We start from the raw sequence: 20,644 nt of genomic DNA, 5'->3' as shown, positions 1-20,644 counted from the left end.
ATGGATTTAAAGTGTCAGAAACGACAATTTCTGAATATGTGAACACATAACAGTTGGAATATATTTTATCTTCGCAATCACAACCCTTTTTTCCTTAAAACAGCCAACAGTCACTGAAAGCCAAGCCCGCAAGTGGGTACAGGCAGGCCTTGACCGACATCGGTTGTTGAGCCAAAGAAGTAGAAGAAGTGGTGGTAAACAAAGATGCCTCAAAACAGTGTATAATATCAATATAACTTAGTTTTGACGCTGTTTTCGTATGAATAGCAAGGATTACTACCATAACTTACATCATTTGATCGAAAAAATGTATAAATTTGATTCATTAAAAAAAATATTGACCTAAGTACTGCATAACACCTGTCGTCAACCCATACTCAGAAGAGTTTGCTTGATTTGAAGTCGATTTTTCACTCAGCCAATTTAGCGAATGTTGGCCTTTTTTTGGTAAATTACTTACAAAAAACTAATTTTTGTTACTTATTTTAATGAAAACAGTACGACATGTCAAAAATGTCGTCAAAAAAAACTAAAATTAGCTGTTTTTATTGATTTTAGAACTAGGACCACTATAGGAACATGCCTGTTTGGTGTACCTATAATGGCACTATCGTAAAAAAACATTTAAAAATACGTAAATATGGTCAAAAGCCAATGAATTTGAATAAAACAATATCATTTGATAACAATTATGTTAAAAAACTAATAATTGCGTTGTTATGTGGTCATTTAGAACGTTAACAAGAATATGAGTATCGTTATGAAATCCTAAGGATTTTGGAAAAATGTTGATACCTTTCACAAAATAATGGATTTTTCGGTCACTAAGAAACGGAATGGCCCCATTTCCATTTTTAAATCCTTTGTAAAAGGCTAGAGAACATTTCACACTATCATAAATAATTTAACTACTGTTAATTTATCGTATGAGACGCATTTTAGTGCAATACCACCACTATTGGTACTAGCACCACTATAGGTACGTTTACCCTATATAATGCCTAATTCTGTCTAATTGCTAAGTTATATAGATGTCAAAATGCAAGTAAGATCGTGGGATCGTTCTGGTGTCATCCAATGCTCCGCAGTGCAAACAGGATTGGTCGGCATGTGCAGGTGCACAGGTGCAAAACAAATGTCTAGAACGCCTTCCGAGCTACCACAGTGAAACTTGGATAAATGAGCACTAAGAGGGTTGGGGAAAAGGATCTGTTTTTTTTCGTGGCTTTTTATCCCTACATACTTTTAAAAGATTTTTTTTCATGTGATATGTAAAGTTGATATGGGGTGTTCCTGTGGTACAGTCGTCAACAGTCCGGCATATCCACGTAGGACATTACGCCTAATAGACGATGTAAATTTAGTCAATTAATTTTAATTCTCTTATTTTCTATTATCCTATGTGATAGGCGTCTAATTCGTTTGATAGCTCCGTCAGTAGTGATGATAGGTAAAGTTGGAGTCCGTAATTAGTTGGAGTCGTCTGGAATTAGCCGGAGTATACGCAATGTACACGCAAAGCGAAAGACAAAAAAAAACACACCGAAATAAAATGCCTGACCACAAGAACATTGGACCGAACAGCTGTAGTTGACTCCTATCGACTCTGGACGATTCCGAATGACTTCGACTTCTGTCGATTCCGGGCGACTCCGGACCACTCCGACTAACGGAGTCGGACTAACAATAGCCGAAGTCGGCGCTCCAGGTCTGATGTGATATTATTCACAACTAGTGACTAGGTTACACTGTTACGAGTTTAGAATTCACTGAGTATAGGCAGTTGCTCTTACAGTTGGAGGACTGGTAGACTTCAGAGACGCAATGAAGGAAACAAGTCCCAGATGATACAGGATGTGTTGGATCGACACTATTTAAGATGAACATCTGACCTCAAGTTCTTGGTTTCTATTTTACGAAAACTGTCGTCAATTCTCACAACTTAGCAACGTGCCCGTCATTGGATCAAGCCCCGCCCATATGCAGGACTGATTATTCTGCTGTTTGGGCAATCCATAAGTCATTGATAGCCAATTCCATCAGTGGTAAAGGCAGGCCTTTTAGACGATTGTTGTGCCGTAGAATACGAAGAAGAAGAAAATATTGATGCTCTATGTGTTTTACAGTGTATCATCGTTATCATCAAACATACTTTTTTGATAGTGATATTAGGTGATATACATTACTTCTCAATCAGTTACTTTTGTTGACTCACTTACTCTGGACTTGGCTTGAATACTGAAGGTTTCGAATCGGAGAATCGCTGTCTGAGGTTATTTAGCTATCAGATATATCCTCAGCGAGAAACCTACTGCACTACTACCAGGACCAGCTTGATTTTTAAAATATCAGTTTTGGAAGAATTTGGAGGAAGGCAGGATCCCGTAGAAACTCGTCCCCGGAGTCTCTAATGAGACTCTCGCTGTCTCCAGGATGAAAAGATAATAAGCAAATCCTTCGATGCAAACTGATTGGAACCTCATTCTTACCTCACCACATCATGCTGTATAAAGATGATAAACTCATCCATTCAAAGTGTACCAAGAGTTAGGATATTTTCCGTTTCTATTCCGACTTATCGTTAAAGTTTCAACGTCTATTATAGTTGAGGATACAAAAATATTTCGTAAATAATAATAATGAAAACCATCCAAAAAGAAACAAACGAAATGGGTTATAATTAAAATGGTTTTATGATACATTTGAACGAATTATACTGCCCGAAAATCACACACCAACATACAGCAATGCCATCACTTCTGCCTTCACTTCCCCGCTCACTCACTACGACGGCAGCATACCGCGGTTGCGCTTGTAGCTCGCGCCCTGCTTGCGATTGTGGTTGCCGCTCGTCGCCTTGTGCTCGTTCTTGTGCCTACGGTTGAGCAGCACCTTCGCGTCCTGCCCCTGGCCCTTCGGTTTGCCCCGCACGTCCGCCTCCTTAGGACTGGGTCCGGCCGCCGCACTCCCGTGCCTCCGCAGGTACTTGCTGTTCAATCGCTCCTCGTATCGCTTTCGCGCCAGCTCCGGATTTTCGCAGAACGCCATCGCCCCATTCCGGTTCGCGCCCTGCTCCGACTGCTCCTCCTCGCTTTGCTGCTCCTCCTCGCTGCTCTCCGCGTCCACGGCGTCCGCGAGCGCGTTCCGGGCGCCCTTGGCCACCTTCACGTGGCGCGATTCGCTCTCCGCCATCGCCTCGAACGAATCGTCGTACTCGTCGTCGTCGTCCGGTTCCTGCTCCGCGATCAGATCGTACTGCCGGTAGAAGTGGCGCATCTGCTGGACGTGGCTCTTGTCGTCCAGCAGCTCGGTCAGCGTGCGCGGCTGCCCCGGCATACCCTTGCCCTTCTTGATGATGCCCTTCACCTTGTCGTTCACCATCACGTCGAACTCATCGCCATCGTAGATGTTCAGCCGGTCGATGCCGGTACGCAGGTAAAACTCGTCAAGCGGATCGGCCGGTATATGCGGCTGGTCGCCGCCGGATGACGGGACACCGCTCGGTCCGCTCGCCGCATGGTCCTGCTCGAGCAGCACGCTGACCGCCTGCTCCACGTTGTCGTACGCGCGCATGACCTTGCGCACCTGCTCCACTGCCAGGTCCGGCAGCAGCTCCATGATGTAGCGCACGTTTTGCTCGACCCGCTGCTCCTCCTCGGACAGGCTGGCACCGTCGTTTGCGGGCGATTCGTCCCGCTCTTGCTGCTCCGCTGGTGCCACCGGAGCCGCTGGCTGCTTCGGGCGCTCCCTCGCGTACGCCTTCTGGATGAAGTCGTACTTCACCTGGTCGACCGACTGGTAGCCCACCTGCACAATCGCCAGGTCGTCCTCGATGTCGTACAAGCTCTTGTAGTCGCCCACGAACACACTGTTCGCCAGGCACTCCGTCAGTATGCCGATGAACCGGTCCGCCGCCAGCAGGCTGTCGCCCGACCCGTCCATGATCTTCTCCAGCTGCACGCTCAGCACCGACCGGAACGTTTCCAGCAGCTCCACCCGCATATCGTTCAGCGCGGCCAGGTAGCGGGACTGCCGGTTCACCTCTTGGATGTTGCGGTACAGCACGATCAGCACGTTGTCGTAGAAGTTGCTGAGCGCGAACTCGACGCCCAGCTCGGCGCAGATTGTGCGCAGCGTGGGCGAAACGGTCACCAGCTGCACCAGCACGCTGCTGCAGTCCTGCGCGTACAGCGTGAGATCGTTCAGCGTCGCCTCAGACACGTTCGCATCGGCCAGCTCCGACTCGCAGCGCGTCTGGATGATGTTGAATGCCTGCCAGCAGAGACAGAAGTCAATTTAGTACAGTTTAACGGAACCCGCAGGCGAAACACACACACTCACGTTCAACAGGTAGCTTAATCCGTGCTTCAGATCCTGGATGTACTTTGGTTGCAGCTGCAGCACCGTGTCCAGTATGCGCGCAATCTGCGCATCGTTGTCCCGGCTGTAGACCGAGATCAGATCGAACAGGAACGGCACGGTGACGATGAAGTGCTTGTACACCAGCTTGCCGTAAAACTCGGGCTCCATCCAGCACGTGCCGCTCTCGCGCACCGTGGTGAGCCGGCAGATCACCCGGAACACGTGTGCATGGGCCGCCGTGTAGAGCGGCAGGACGCGATCGTTGTCTAGCGCCTGCAGCACCGGCACGAGATAGAACGGGAGCGCATTCTGCATGAACGACACGACACTCTCCAGCGCCGTCGCGTTGTGCACGATCGTGGACCAGAATCTAAAGGGAAATTCGTATCAATCAAGCGGAATGGGGAGGCCGGCCGAAATTTAGCACCATCGGGCACACTCACTTGTGATACTCGAGATTTAGTAGATGCTTCATGTCCTTAATAAACCACTCCGTTTCGTTTGCCCACTGCTCCAGGAGGGCATCGCCGACGGGTTCCTCCCCATTGACCAAGAATGCGGTGTACTTGGTGAAGCATCGCCCATCTTTCCAGGTTGTGTGCTGTGAAAAGAAACAGAAACAAATGCGCAGCACGATGGAAGAGATTAACGATGGTTTGAGCATTTCTAGAATTGGTTAGGAATCACAGGACCAGCTCTCAAGGCTCTCAAAAAATTAGTGATTGACATTTTCAAACATTTATGAGTTCTTACGACATATTGCATCGTCCGATATTGGTGAATCGTTGTTAAGTATAATCCTGTCACTGGTAACCAGAAAAACATCATATTCCTGGACACCAGTATTGTTGCGTAACTAGCAAACATTGGAGACTTATAACTTTTGGAAGAGTAATGCAATATCAATGTAATATTGTGATGAGAATTAAATCAACTATTGCAGTTCCTACAGATGTGCATAGATCAGTTCCACTCGTAATCATTTTCAAGTTATACGGCCAGAGCATGAACTCTGTTTGCTGAAATCCGTCCGGCGTTCACTTCAAAATCAGCATATAGCACCAAGGACTGTCTAGGAACGAGGTCAAATATTAGCCAAAATTGGTTTGGCCATCTTGGATACCATTTGACAGCAGAAAGCTCTTGAAAATTCATCAAACCCTTAAACTGCTATAACGAACTTCTGGCTTCTTGTTCTTAGCTAGCGGTCCTGATAACATCTCGGGGATAGTAGTTACTTCCTGCATTAAAGCTTTGGCATCACCACTCACTATCATTTTCAACAATTCGCTTCAATCTGGGTGTTTCCCAGCTCTTTGGAAAAAATCCTGGATATTTCTGTATACAAAAAAGGAGACAAATCCTCAATTTATAGATAGAATAAATCTATTTCAATGCTCTGTGAAGCCAGCAAATTGTTTGAGTATTTTTTTTTAACTTTAAACCATTTAACACCATTACAACATGGGTTTATATCAATGTACCGTTATTTCATTCACTCGTTCTTGTGCTCCGTTAACGTTTGCATGTTGTATTTCTGGCAAGCCTCTACCACGATCTGAGACAGTAAAGATTTTAGACGTCTTACTTGACAATAAACTTTGTTTTGAAAAACATCTGCTCAGTGCATGTTTGTTTTTAAAGTACTGATTGGTCACATAGATGCACCTCAATTGTTGTCTCTTGTCAATTTGTACGTTCCAACTAGGAATTTAAGAAACAGAGAATTTTTATACATACTAGATAGGGATGCAAATGTTTGTAACGATTAAAAGAACATATCGCACTAGATCAAAGGAACGTTTCCTTACTTTCCTTAGGTCCCTTAGGATTTAAGAATGTTCCACTAGATACTTGACTCGTTCTTACACAATCCTTGATACCTCGCAGATTTGATACTGTGACGTCACTCACTTATTAGTTGAAATGAGTAGAGATTGGGTGTTGCGGCGAACGGATTTCGGCGAACGGAGTCCATGCTCTGACCGATAGTTGTTCAAAGTTGACAGTTTCCTGAAATAGAGTTAACTCAATCTTCTTCGACGGGAGTTAACAAACACTTCAAGATACGTGCATTAGTTTAGTTTCATGGCCTGGTATGGAATCGTGAATCTTCTTCACAGTTCAAATTTAATTCCAGAACCGGTATGAATTCCTTAGGAGTTATGGATTCCAAAATCAACATCGGTTCTGGATTACTTGTAGGAACGGTGGGGGTTCATGGTCCGTTTTTGAACCAATATGGGTTCTAGGACCAATATGGAATTTAGGCACACTCTGGGTTCAGAATCAATTCCACGACCACTATTCAGATTCAGTAGGGATTCGCATCGTTCCACCTTCATGAAGGTGTGCAACGGACCACTCTTGAAGGCTGGCCGATTCCCGTTTGACTGCTGAAGAATCGAACGAATCGAACCGGCACACGGACATTACTTACCAGTGCGGCGACACTTCTGTACATTTCGTGTGAGCGATCTTCTTCAGGTTCAGGGGAAGTGTGGCATCATCCTGACAAGCGAATGCAACGTAAAAACTTGTCACTCATGGTGCTTCTAGTAATGTGTGTGTCTTAAGAATTTTTTTTTTCCTACGATTGCATCGACGCAATGCTTGCTCTGCAACAAAACACAGCTGTGTACGATTTAATACGTTTGCTGTGTTTTTCCCCTCCTTCTTCTGGCTTGGTACGATGTGTCCAGTCGCATTCTGACATGATAGGTGTGGCATGTCAACACGTGCACATTTTGTAAATGTATTACAAAATATTGTAAAAAATACTTGTCTACTTTGTAGCTACGATGCGCTTACGAATTAACTTCGTGTTGTCTTTTTCCCTTTAATTTTCAATGAATTTACGGCGAATTTCATTCATTGCTTCTGCAGCAACAGTGCTCGCCAACCGTCGTAGGATCTCTTTGCATATAAATTTTCTGCGACCCACATGCATCAAGGACACGTATTTTGGAGTCTTTGCTGAACGTTTCATTCTGTTGTAAATTTTACCTTGATTGTAGAAATAATGTTTGTACGTTAAAAAAAACCATTTCTTTTACGGAGCACAGGTTGACTACCACTGAGTTACAAAACTTGCTGTAGGCCTCTTTTCCTGGCACACAAATGTAAACAAACACCAAACGCCAAACGTAGCGGCGTCCCGGCTGACAGCTGATTGTTATTGTTGTTTCGGCTGCGGTTCGGCAGCAAACCGGACGGTTGCACCTGATACGATCGGCCACCGGTAACACAGCGCAGCAACATCCCGCACACGACCGCACTACGGTAGCGAGCTGCTCCAGCGGCGACGACGTCGTGGCCGCTGCACCGAGCCGGACCTGCCATCCGGTGCCGCCAGTACATCGCAGATCGACCGGCAGCAGCAGGACGGTAGCGAGCCGGCCAGCGGCGACGGCCAGCGGCTTGCCATCCGGTGCCGCCAGTACATCGAAATGCTCGACCGGGGCCAGATACAGCCGTACCGGTTCGTGCAGCAGGAGTGCACCTTTCTGTTTCACTTTCACTACGCCAAGCTGGACGAGTGCCTGCAGCAAATCTGCCAGCTATACCGTGCCTCCACGCTGCCGTCCTACGAACAGAACAGTATGGTGAGTGGGGTTAGGTGGGTCCTACTTATGGCGAGCGTTTCATAAGCGTTTGTCTTTCGCGCCTTTCGCAGATAGCGACGATCGTGTACTCGCGGCACAGTCGCGTCAAGTTCAATCCACTCTGGCTGAACAACCTGTACGAGCGGACGGTGGCGGACTTTCAGGTGGAGGAAATCAATCCGCTGGTCGTAAATCCGGGCCGGCTGTTGGTCACCAACGCGTTCATCTATTTCCAGTACTACAACAACATTAGCACGGTAGGCGGGAAGCGGGGGAAAACACATTCTGAGTGCATTAAGATTTAGCGTAAGATTGACTCCTAACCCGATGCAAGGTGAATGCGTTTCGTCAGGGACGGATCCATTTGACCCTACAGCCTTTTGGGCGTTCTTTTCGTACCGGTCTAAACCTACCTGTTCTTTGCGGTTCTTTGCCCGATTCGCGCTTAAAAGGGAAGCGATTTCGGATCGCTCACTGCTGGGAAGGAGCGATACTGCTTCAGCAGGTTTTTTTTCGCTGATTGATAATTAAACCACAACCCAGGATCGGCTCAATGATCTATTCAATAGCTGAACTGGTTCCTGTAAGTCTGGACGGGACCAATCGTAGCTCCGTAGCAAAGCGTGAATATCCGGCTGTCCGTGGTGCTTTATCACTCTGGAGAAGCTGTTATAAGCGGTCCTATAATAAGTAATGATGGGCGTAACACGGGTAAGAAAACTATTTGTAGAATTCAAGCTAACTGAAGGCCTGCTGATACCATTTGTGAATATAGGGACATTGAAATTAATTTGTGAATATAAGGGTATGCGTAAAAAAACGATTTATTCCAACACTCTAAAGGTTTGTTATCAAAAGCACGAACATGAATTTTACAAGAAAAGAGTAGCAGGCAGTTTTATCCTTTGACTATATTTTGAAGAGTATTTGAAACGATCTTGCATAGGAACTTGGCATAACGCCCTACGTATACGTGCCGGCCTATACAGACTTTCGGGACTTATTGGTACATCGCAGCTGGATAAGTCAGTCCTTCTACGGAGGGACGGTCCTTTGTAGACTTGAACCCACCACGGCAACGTTGTTTAGTCGAGCGAGTTGACGAAAAGCGAATTAGTATTATTATTGTTAATTAATTCACTGGATAATATAGTTCCGGTGAATGGTGAAATCGAACCTCTTCGAGTGAACCTCTTTGTACGGCCTGCACATGGAAGTAAGCGGTTCACCTGATCCATAGTTAGTTCGACGGCGGCCGACGGCAAGCAATGGGCGTGGGCGCAGGGGAACCGTCGGGGCATACAGGTCTAGTTGTTGAAGCAGAGTTGGGCAGTCTCTGCTGAGTCAGGCACTATAACCCGTTCATAACCCTGCTACGAATAGTTGATGGGCAATGCGAAGTCGGTCCTTTAACGGTTGTAGCCCAAGAACCAAAAGGCGAGTTTCGTACGGCGAGTATCGGCTGCCTGGTTCCCATGAGAGTAGGCTGACCGCGTATCGAGAGAGCGGAGAGCTGGACTGACAGGCTCTAACCAATCTGACAGGCGTTGGGACGATGGCTTCCAAACCACACTGGCGTATTCGATACGGCACATAGGACCTTGAGCTCTTTAGCCATTCGGAATACGAACCCGAGAAGTTGGTTGCAGCGACTGATGACTTCTTCCGTGTCTCGGTTAAATTGCAATTTGTTGTCTAGCACAACATCGAGATCCTTTACGTGATCAGTACGCTCAATACAAGATCCATGTATATCGTAGCTGTTGTGAATAGTAGATAGAGATCTGCAGAATGTTATCACCTGGCGTTTTTTAATACATAATTTTAGGCGATTGCGGTTTCACCATTGGTAGAAGTCGTTTGGATGTTGCTGCAGTTCGTGGCAGTCTGATGCATTGTGTACTGTCATATATAATTTCACATCATCTGCAAACATAAGGAATTTGTCTGAAGATAATAGGTAGGCCCGATCGTCAATAAACAGTGTTAATAGCAGTGGGTCCAGATTACTGCTCTAAAGCACACCGGATGATACGACTTTAGCCAGTTTGGGAGCATTCCTTCAGTTCCCAGTTTTTTTTTAAAGTTTTGCCAAGAGTATGTTGTGATCAATGCTGTCAAAGGCTGATTTAACATCGGTGTATATGTCCGTTTGGAGTAGTATTAGGCAAATCTGATTCAGAATCATGAATCTAAATTAATCTTTAAAATTATTCAATGAATCTAAATCTCGGTTGCAAAGATTCATTAATATCAAAGATTCGCGCCCTATTCAAAGAAGCCCCAAAGATTCATGAAACTCCAATGGATTGACTGGATTAATATATCTTGAAAAATTCACGAATTTCTAGGGATTCATAAGTCTCCAAGGATTTATAGAGCTTGAGCTTTTTATTATTCTTCTTATTGGCGTAACAACCTACGTGGTCATGCCAGCGTATACAGGTTTCCGAGACATCTTGGCAATACCACACAGCCGGATAGTTTGTTTAGACTACCGGTAGACGGTCCATGCGAGGCTTGAACCCACGACGAGTATGTTTTAGGTGGGATTGGGCAAATTCAATGTATTGAAAACCATGAATCTGTAAAGATTCATAAATTCCTGGAGATATATGAACTTAAATGAATTTATGAATCTTATAGATTCAAGAATCTTTGAAGAATCATGAATCATTCGAGAATATTTAGAGATCCATGAGTCTTGGAAAATTCACGAATCTTCACAAATTTTTTAGAGATTCATAATTCTTTGAAGATTCGACTCGTGATTCGAATCACTCTTCACTGAAGATACATATGAATGAATCTCAACGAAACATTCATGAAACCCAACACTAGTACAGAGGTGCCAGTTGGCTCGTTATAGTGAATAATGTTTGGAATCATTTTAATGTATGGATTATTTTCTACGAAGGCCCGAAACGCTTTGGAGTGTTTTATCATATTTCTCTCTAGTCTTGCTAAATATCCACCATATCGGATTGTAATATAGCTGTGGTACAGACATAATAGCTTTATTCCAAACAAATTTGTTGGTGTCGAAAATGAAAATGTCTCAACTTTTCGAAGATTCGCGTTTCCCGAAACCATTCTCATTCACTAATCCGTTTGCTTTGGCTTTTGCAGAAGCCCGTGCTGAAGGTGGCCATCCGGCACATTACCGGGCTGTCGAAGCATCGGTATCTGTTGCGGCAGATCGGGCTGCGGATCCGGTGGCAGGACGAGCAGCAGCAGCAGCCAACGGCGGCGGCGGGCGGTACCGACCAGTGCCTTTACCTCGTGTTTCGCAACCAGCCGGACCGGGACGACTGCTGGCGCTGCATCGGCGAGCAGCCGGACTATGCGGCCGCCGAGCAGAGCCCCGAAAGCATGACGCTCAAGTGGCAGAACGGGCTCGTGTCCAACTACGACTACCTGCTCTACCTGAACGGGCTGGCCGACCGATCGTTCCAGGATCTTACGCAGTACCCGGTCTTCCCGTGGATCGTCACCGACTACACCTCGCCGGAGCTGAACCTGGCCGAGCCGGGCGTGTACCGCGACCTGGCCAAACCGGTCGGCGCCCTCAACCCGGAACGGCTCGCCCGGCTCCGCAGCCGGTACGAGGAGATGGGCGAGCCGAAGTTCCTGTACGGCTCGCACTACTCCACGCCCGGCTTTGTGCTGTACTATCTCGTCCGCAAGCACCCGGAGCTGATGCTGTGCCTGCAGAACGGCAAGTTCGACCACCCGGACCGGATGTTCAACAGCGTGGCGGACGCGTACCACAACTGTCTGCACAACATGTCCGACTTCAAGGAGCTGATACCGGAGTTCTACGATCCCGAGCAGGGCGGTGACTTCCTGCAGAACGGGCTGAAGATTGACTTTGGCACGCGGTTCGACGGCACGCCGGTCGGGCACGTTGCGCTGCCGCCGTGGGCGCAAAACTCGCCCGCCCGGTTCGTGCGGCTGCTGCGCCAGGCGCTCGAGTCGGACTACGTCTCGGCCCGGCTGCACCACTGGATCGATCTGATCTTCGGCTACCGGCAGCAGGGCCAGCCCGCCCTCGACGCGGACAACGTCTTCTACCATCTCTGCTACGAAGGGTCGGTCGATCTCGGGCAGATCAACGATCTGGCCGCCCGGCACGCGATTGAGGTGCAGATATCGGAGTTTGGGCAGATCCCGCGCCAGCTCTTCCGCACCGCGCACGTGTCGAAGCTGCTGGCCGTGCCGGGACCGGTCCGGCCGGCCGGCGGGCGGATGGTGCTGCGGGCGCTCGGCGACTACTGCACGCACAAGGACGCGATCACGGCGGTCGCGATCGATCGGGCGGTCGGGCACATCTTCACCACCAGCAAGGACGGCACGATGACGTGCTACAGTCTCGGCGAGCGGCGCAAGATACGCAGCGTGCAGCTGAGCGATCTGCCCATCAGCTCCGTCCAGCTCGCGCCGGACCGCTCCATCATACTGGGCGGCTGGGACAACACCATGTAAGTGCCGAGCTGTAGCTGTCGCCTGCTCGCATCTTAATGTGTCTCTGTTCGGTTGTTTCGCTTTCCGGTTTTCTTTCCTTTCCGTAGTTTTATCTATAATTTTGACTTTGGCAAGATTTCGAGCACCATACGGGCGCACGATGATGCCGTCTCGTGCATTTCCTACGTACCGTCCTACGGCCTGCTAGTGTCCGGGAGCTGGGACTGCAGTTTAAAGTAAGTGTGACGTGTTTTTCGTTTTGTTTTGTTTTCTGTTCGTTGTTACCTTCCGTTCGCTGCTTCTTTCGCTTCTCCTGTGCGTTCATCTATCCTTTACATCATTCCCGCAAACACCGCTAATCTGCCCGTCCGGTGTGCTTTGCAGAATCTGGAACAACTACCACAACGACTCGGTCGTCGGCTACCACGTGCTGGAGGAGAAGGTCGTCTCGCTCGACACGTTCGCGGGCGAGCGCACCATCCGGGTAGCGGTCGGGCTGCAGAGCGGCGAGCTGCTGCTGTACGAGCTGGACGGGCGCACCGTCCACCGGCCGACGTCGTACACGCGCGACAACCAGCAGCTGCTGCAGACGCACCGGGGCGCCGTCTGCGAGGTGCGGTTCAGCGCCAAGGGCACGCTGATCGCGTCCGCCGGCGAGGACCGGCTGCTGTACGTGACGGACGCGGACAGCAGCATGACGATCTGCCGGAAGGAGCTGGCGGAAACGGTGCGCTGCCTCTGCTGGACAGCGGACGGCAAGTATCTGCTGCTGGGCGACCGGACCGGCACGCTGCACGTCTGGAACATGCTGCTGGGAGTGGTGGAGTCCGAGCTGACCCTGCACAGCGGTACGTTGCGGCTTGTTGCGATCGCATTCTTACACGCACGCGTTTGACTTACGTTCTCTTTCTTTCTCCCTCGCTAGCCTGCGTGTATCGTATCGAGTGCATTGACGAGAAGCGGATTGTAAGCTGCGGCAAGGATGACAATAACTATTGTGTCAAATTGTGGGATGTTGCCACGTAGCCAACATTCAATGTGATAGGAAATGCAGGAGAGAGGAAGTGTGTGGTCGGGACCACTGTGTCGGGGAGGGAGGAATACTGCATGCAATACACTGTACTGATGTAAAAGTGGGCGCGCTTTGTATGCGTCGCCAGTAACTCGCAATAAATACGTACTAACGGTTTTTTTTTAAATTCCTTTTTTTATTTGCCGCAAAAAAACGCTTCGAATTTTTTAAAAAATCTACAGATAGCGGGGTTCATTGACCAGTTCCAGGTCCGGAATTCAGGATCAGAAGTACCGGTATAAGTTCAAGGTCAACTCTAGGGTCGAATTGGGTTTGGTACCAGTTTCAGGATCGTTATTTGGGATTAGTCACTGGCTCAAAATGGAAGCGGGATTAGTTCCATGTCCAATACTAAGCTGTGTTCCAGGACTGGTGTAGATTTGGGATTTAATTCTGGGGCAAAAGTGATTCGGGGTGGATCAACTCTAGGATTGATTTGGGCTCAGTGTTAATTCCAGAATCGTTAGTATTAGTTATTGATGCAAAATGGATCCGGGATCAGTTCCAGGTCCGATACTAAGATGTGTTCCAGGATTAGTATAGGTTCGGGATTAGTTTTTGGGACAAAATAGACTAGGGATGGGTCAACTCTAGGATCAATTTGGGCTCGGTGCCAGGTCCAGGATCGTTATTCCGAGTTCAAAATGGTAGCGGGATCTGTTCCCGGAACCTTATGGATTTGGGAGTAGTTTTTAGTGCTGGTATGGATTTGAAATGAATTCCAACAATGACCTTGGTTAAAATCAGTTCCAGGATTGTATGAGTTTGGGATCAGTCCTAAGTTATGACTATGGCTTAGAAATCATTTCCAGGACTGCCCTAGGTTTGGTATCAGTTTCAGGATCAGTCAGGTTTAGAGCCAATTCGAGGACCGATATGCGTTACGACACAATTCCAAGACCGTTATCAGAATCAGTTTCAATACCGGTAACCGTTTCGAGATTAATTCAAATAACGGTATGAGTTTAGGACCAGTTGCAGGAACGATCAGAATTCTAAGTGTGAAATAGGTTCAGCATTACTTCCAAGATCTGTATAGATTGCAGAACTATCAAAGGTAGAATTATTTGGGATTAGTTCCTTAACTGCGATGGATTTGGGAGTCACGTACGCCTTAGAGAACCTAAAAATTGCGTTTTCCAGTCCTGGACCGAATCAACTAGTAGTGGATCAAAAGGGAGACTTATTAATAATACTTACCTTGTAAAATACAATCCTTCGCCCTAACAGAAACTCCCCAAAACTGTTTATTGTTTCTCAACTGTTTTGTCCCAAGCACGCACAATACGCCACAGTTTAGCTTATTACCACTTTAATAAATACCATGCAAACTTTGTTTTCCGACGGAGAAAGTAAAAATACCGATCGTTTGACAAGTTACATCAATAATTGGATTGAATATTAAAGAATTGAGATAAAATAGGCTTGCTGGAGGCCTTTTCCAATATTTTTTGTTTGTTTTCTTTGTTCCAATATTTTTTTGTTTTGTTTTGTTTCTTTGTTTGTTTGTTTGTTTGTTTGTTCACTTGTTCACTTTCCGCGAAAGTGCTTTCGAGCGCGCTTCGATTCCGCACCAAGCGTGCCGCCAAATTCAAAAACCAATTGCATTGTTCCCCCCTTTCCGATCCAGGTGCCAGCGTGCCGGACGTGCCTGCGGGGGTGGGGGAGGGTTGTGCTGGAGGAGAGGGCCGGCGCGTGCCACCACGTGCGCGCGTGATTAGGCGAAAAAAGGTTTTGTTGCTCGCAAGCGAGGGCAGACGAACGCGCCTAGCTCAGCTCCAGGGTTCCCCCACGGCTCCACCGGCCAGGCCGGCCCGGTTCGCCGGCCAACCAGGGAAAAGGGAATTTAAAATCAGGAGTCGACCAGAACGTGCCAGCGGGTGATCAGCTCGGACCGGGAGCTGGACTCGCGCATCTCGTTCCAGTGTATCATCTCCTCCGGGCCGCTTGAGTTGAGGCCCATGCTAAACCAACCAACCATCTCGTTGCGCTTCATGTTGCGCTTCGCGTACACCGACACGATCAGCGTCACGTCGTTCAGCTGGAACATTGCCACCTGGTAGGAGGGGGAAAGGAGAAGGTTTTCGTTAGTGTCTGGGTGTAGGTAGGGATGCAGGGACACCTGCACGGCGCACAGTACCTGAAAGATAAACGTTTCCTTAAACAGTGGATTCGATTGGCCGCGCCGTGTGGACGTTTTGGCGCGGGCAATCTCCTGGCCCATGCTGCTGACCAGACAGAGCTTCACGTACGTGTCCGGGACTTTGGGTAGCGTGTGGTTCCTAAAATGGCTACCCTTTACGATCTGTAAGAGAGATTTGGTTAAGTAAGGAAGCAGCGAAGGAGAGTTTTGGGAATGAAATGAACCGAACATCATGGACCTGATTCTCAAAATCAACTACTTGGACAACTACGTATCTCCTGGCAATACGTCTAGAACACGCCACAATACTTAAATGTTTCTTGTTCGTTCTTCTACGGCCCCTTCAATGTCCAGTTGGTTTATCAGTGAGATGACAATCTAACCATCAACCCTACCGAGAGTTGAGTCTCATAATCTGCTGTACTAGGCAGAAGGTTATACCTTATCGAATGACCCGAGCAATGATTCTTTGCATTAAGTGAGGACTTGAAGCAGCAATTGAAAGTAATTTTATCAATGTCCCAAGAAGAATTTCCAACAAATAATTCCTACAACGACTGGCGTTTGTCTTGATGTGACATATTGCGTAATGTGATGGGCGTTCGCGTGGCACAGTCGTCAACCCGAACGACTGAATAACATGCTCGTCATGGGTCATGGGAGTCAAAGCGGATGTAGCGTCGGATAAGTAAGCAAGTAAGTAGATAGTGCTCCTATTCAAACCCTCCAGTTCTTATTGGAGTTGGTCCTTGAATGAGATACGAGACGGCAGCATTCAGCGTGGAAATGATATGGAGTTAGGAGTTAATGGAAAAGCCTGAAAGCTATCGTCATTCCTACTAGTTACTAGTTGGAGTCTTTTCCTTATTGGAGTCTCTTTAGACCTGTCATAAGCCTGTGAGAGCTCATAAAGTCAGCTATTGAACAGATATCGTTTGGTGGTGATTCTAGTAAGGATCCAACAAATAACTCCTACAACGACTGGCGTTTGTCTTGTTGAGAGTCTTGATTCCTTGAGTTAAGGATATGTGACATGTTGACATACAAGAGCTCTCTTCCAGTAGTACATCTAAAGACTTCAATTTTGATGGGTAGATAGTGCTCCTATTCAAACCCTCCAGTTCTTATTGGAGTTGGTCCTTGAATGAGATACGAGACGGCAGCATTCAGCGTGGAAATGATATGGAGTTAGGAGTTTATGTTAAAGCCTGAAAGCTATCGTCATTCCTACTAGTTACTTATTGGAGTCTTTTCCTTATTGGAATCTCTTAAGACTTGAACGAATTTGGGCCAGTTCTTGGAAGCATTTTGCTAATTATTTTCATAATTGCCTGAATTTTTGAAGAACATTAAAAGATCCATAAACCTGGGAGAGCTCATAAAGTCAACTATTGATCAGATATCGTTTTTGGTGATTCTAGTTAGGATCGAACTCAAAAAAACCATCTTACCTCCACCGTCAGTCGCCCGGTAATGCCATTGTAGCCCAACCCGAGCAGCAGCTCCGGCACACCGCCATGCTGCATGGAGGTGGTCGACCCGGCACTGTCCGACCGGGCAATGCTCAGCAGATCGCTCGTGGAAGCCGTATCCTGCACGGAATTGCGTTCAGTTTTAAGGAGAAGAAAAAAAAACACATCCTTCCATCAAGCCCTCCTCTTTCTCATTCTTATACACGGGCTGTGTTTACCGTGCTTGACGAGCGCGACTCCAGCGGCAGCCACAGGTTCGTCTCGAGCTCCAGGTCGATGTTGGCGAAGCTGACGATCGTCTCGCCGATCAGCCGCTCGCGGCGCATCCGCTCGCACCCGTACACCCGGATGCGCAGCCCCATCGAGTTCACCTCCTCCGGGTTGACGCGGTGCAGCAGGAAGCTCTCCATGAACTGCGGGCACTCGCCGGACCGGATCTTGGTCTTGTGCTTCTGCCGCTTGGCCGGCAGCATCAGCAGCCGGACCTGCGTGTGCGTCTGCTGGCCCTTGTCGCCACGCGACGCAATGCCGCGCGCCTGCAGCACGTGCACCGTCATCTTGCGCATCGGCGCATCGTACAGCAGCGAGATCTCGAGCGTCCCGTTCGAGCCGGCGGCCGGCGGATGCGCCCCCGACCCCGCCGGCTGATCATAGCCGGCCGGTCCGGGAACTACCGCCCCGCCGGCGTCCGATTTCAGCGACTTCAGATCGCTGGTATCGTACAGCGGCTCATTGGCAAACACTAAAATACACTGTGATGGTGCGGGGGGGGGGGGGAGCATTAGAGACAGGTCAAAGGTCACGCCGTCACCCCGATACTTACATCATTGTTGAGACTGAGCACGTCGTCCAGGCTGTCCTGTTGCGCTAGCGACGACGCCGCCTGCTCGTACCCGACAATGGTGGACGCGTTGGCCGCCGGCGCTACCGCCAACGCGTCCTCCCCAAACGCTCTACACTTCAAATTGGTTCGGTCGCCACTCGCGTCGTTGTCGAAGCAAATGCCAACACTGCCGGCGGTCGACGCCGCCGCCACCACCAGCCCCTCCCCCCGGCTGCCGTTCGTTGCCCCTTTGGTCGTTTTCTTGCGGTACCCAGGCACCGGGTCCCGCTCCAGGTCACTCTCCTTCGTCAGCTCGGGCAGCAGCGGCGGCTCGCCGCGCAGCTTCAGCTCGGCCGACCCGGTAAGCCGCCCGTCCAGCCGGCCCGGGGCCGCCCCCGCCGCCAGCCGGTCGTTGCTCAGGTGCGCATCGAGCGACAGGCGCGTCCCGCCGTAGTCCAGGTTGCCCTCGTTCGAGCTGCCCGAGCTGCAGTCGTTGCTCGAGTGGGGCATCCCGATCTTGCCGCCCTCGGCCATCGCGAGCGGGTCGCGCGACTTGTGCCGACTGCCCGCGTGCTTCCCCCCGGACAGGAGTTTGTTAAAGCTGTGATACTGGGCCACCACCGACTGGTCCAGCCCGGCGACGGCCTCGTTCGCGTGGTAGCAGGAGATGCTGCCACCGCCGCCGCCGCCGACGCCCACGCTCCCGCCGTAGCCGGCCCCGCACGGGTCCAGCTTGAGCCGGCGCAGCGTGTCGTCCTCCGAGTCGGAGCTGTTGTTCCCATCGTACGCGAACCGGTTCCGTATGCGGTGGAACGTTTTCTCCGCCCGCAGCTGCTCGTCGAACGGCAGGAATGGGGGGGCCGCCCCGAAGCACCGTATCTTGTGGACGTACAGGAACAGCACCAAGATCAGTGCCACAAATCCCAATGCTAAGCCAAAAAATGTTGTAAGTTCCATGTGCGCTGCACGGCCCAACATGTTGAATTGAGAAGAAAGCAAAAAAGAGGAAAAGAAAAAACCAAAACAGTAGTGTTTACTTCGGCTGCAGATGGGTGGAGCGGGGGTCCCCCCCTACCTTGCAGACGGTCCGCAATGTTAACGCCATTCATGTCCAGTTGGTTACCGCTGCCACCACCCTCCAGAAACTGCACCATTGTCGTAGGGGGTCGAGCCTTCCGGGCGCTTTAGGTCATTCCGCATCGGGGCATGCGTCCAGGATGGGCAGGACGACGGCTGCCAACACCGGATACGCTTGGGGTGCGGTGCTGCGTTGCTCTACGTTGATTGTGCACGATTTGCCAGTACGTTGCTGTTGCCATTTACTCACTGGAAAGCCCAGAAGACAGAACAACACACAAACAGTGAGAGAGGGTGAGTTGACAGCGGAGCGATGTAAATCTTTGATGGCGACTATCCACTACCCTCCCCCCTTTTAACTCACACACACACAAAAACACACATGCACCAACATACACATACACACGGAGCTCCATTCCGTATGAGGGAGGGGGCCTGGCCCATACGGAAGCCTCCGAAACAGGCTTTTAAGGATTTTGATGTGCCTATCCTACCACCAAACGACCACCAACACCTACCAAAACTGGAGAGCTGCTGCTCCAGCATCGAAACGCGGGCACCGTTGGGGATCACTGTTTACACTGCGTTTCGGGGCACCGACATTGCGTACAGGTTCGCTTTGTTCCTTACGTGAGTTCCTTGCAGCGACACACTAGCAGGAAGCTAGCAGCATTTTCACGCAAATGTTGTTGCGTGCTACTACGGTGCGCCGACGCACCAGGCCGACCACATCTACGGCGTACGTTGACGTACGCTCGCGTGTTGAGGTGGGGGGGGGGGCGGTTTTATGGCAGCCAGACTTGGTCCTGTGGATGGGTGCCTCACTCCTGTTCCTTATTTTCTGCCATAAACGTGCGTTTGGTGTGAACGGAGCTTACGCGTCCACGGATACGTCAAGTCAGTCAGTCGCCCATTTCCAGATGTTTCTTGCGAGCGTTCATGAGATGAAGCGAGGGTTCATCGGAAGCTTTTTGTGCGTCCTGCAAGGATCGGCGTTCATCGAATGAACTTGGTGACGAAAGCTCAACGGAAGCTGCTCACAAGCTCTAGGAGTTCGGTCTAGGTTTACTTTCCTACTGGCTACTTTCCTACTTGGGTCGGAGGGACAATTTACCATACCTGTTGCTCATCGAAAAGTTGATTTTACGGTTTTATTTATCTATGTTCTACGGTTGATCTTAATGTATTTCTTAAACAGACTGCTCAAAATTGATTTCCCCAAAATTAATGTCATCCAAAAATGTACGGGACAAAAATATAGAATCGCACTATTAAAAGCTAAATTGATTGAAGTGAAAGAAGATCGGAAAACACGGAAATGGACCAACCGGCATGTCATTTGAGAAATAGTACATATCAAACTTTACCAAATGAACATAAAAGTTGTTAATTGCAAGAAACCGTTTTGGATCATTAATAAAACAAAACTAAGAGTGCAGATGACACTAATAACTCTTATTCAAACAAAACCAAATACAATTGAGATGAACAGATCAGAGTTAAAACATCGCAATGTACTCGAAAGAGAGATTAAAATCGATATCTTTTAATGCTTTACCGACAATCGATAATATATGCCTCGTACATTCCAGAACGGAGAGGAGGACTCTTTCTGGGCTCATTTAT

At 48.9% G+C, this 20,644-nt stretch overlaps 3 protein-coding genes across 3 annotated transcripts; 1 reads left to right on the top strand and 2 right to left on the bottom strand.

Annotated features, from left to right (window-relative positions):
* Positions 1 to 2,670: 2,670 nt before the first annotated feature.
* On the bottom strand, positions 2,671 to 6,826 carry LOC120905548 (activating signal cointegrator 1 complex subunit 2). The gene is made up of 4 exons (XM_040316435.1): positions 6,803 to 6,826; positions 4,806 to 4,963; positions 4,342 to 4,732; positions 2,671 to 4,272 (listed from the first exon to the last, which is right to left on the bottom strand). The coding sequence occupies exons 1-4, from the start codon at positions 6,824 to 6,826 to the stop codon at positions 2,785 to 2,787; spliced, it is 2,061 nt and encodes a 686-aa protein (XP_040172369.1). The 3' UTR covers positions 2,671 to 2,784.
* Positions 6,827 to 6,971: 145 nt separating this feature from the next.
* LOC120905547 (protein FAN-like) lies at positions 6,972 to 13,630 on the top strand. Its single transcript, XM_040316433.1, has 7 exons — positions 6,972 to 7,000; positions 7,613 to 7,967; positions 8,039 to 8,224; positions 11,097 to 12,448; positions 12,539 to 12,667; positions 12,816 to 13,279; positions 13,357 to 13,630. Exons 1-7 carry the CDS (start codon positions 6,972 to 6,974, stop codon positions 13,455 to 13,457), a joined length of 2,616 nt encoding a protein of 871 aa, XP_040172367.1. The 3' UTR covers positions 13,458 to 13,630.
* A 1,168-nt stretch (positions 13,631 to 14,798) lies between these two features.
* LOC120906171 lies at positions 14,799 to 19,764 on the bottom strand. The gene is made up of 7 exons (XM_040317655.1): positions 19,537 to 19,764; positions 19,017 to 19,267; positions 17,942 to 18,903; positions 17,337 to 17,870; positions 17,098 to 17,238; positions 15,644 to 15,808; positions 14,799 to 15,559 (listed from the first exon to the last, which is right to left on the bottom strand). The coding sequence occupies exons 2-7, from the start codon at positions 19,093 to 19,095 to the stop codon at positions 15,356 to 15,358; spliced, it is 2,085 nt and encodes a 694-aa protein (XP_040173589.1). The 5' UTR covers positions 19,096 to 19,267; positions 19,537 to 19,764; the 3' UTR covers positions 14,799 to 15,355.
* Positions 19,765 to 20,644: the final 880 nt, after the last annotated feature.

Source organism: Anopheles arabiensis, chromosome X (assembly GCF_016920715.1).
Source record: "Anopheles arabiensis isolate DONGOLA chromosome X, AaraD3, whole genome shotgun sequence".
Lineage (NCBI taxonomy): Eukaryota > Metazoa > Arthropoda > Insecta > Diptera > Culicidae > Anopheles > Anopheles arabiensis.
Note: the sequence above shows the minus strand (reverse complement) of the source record. Positions and strands in the feature narration are given on the sequence as shown.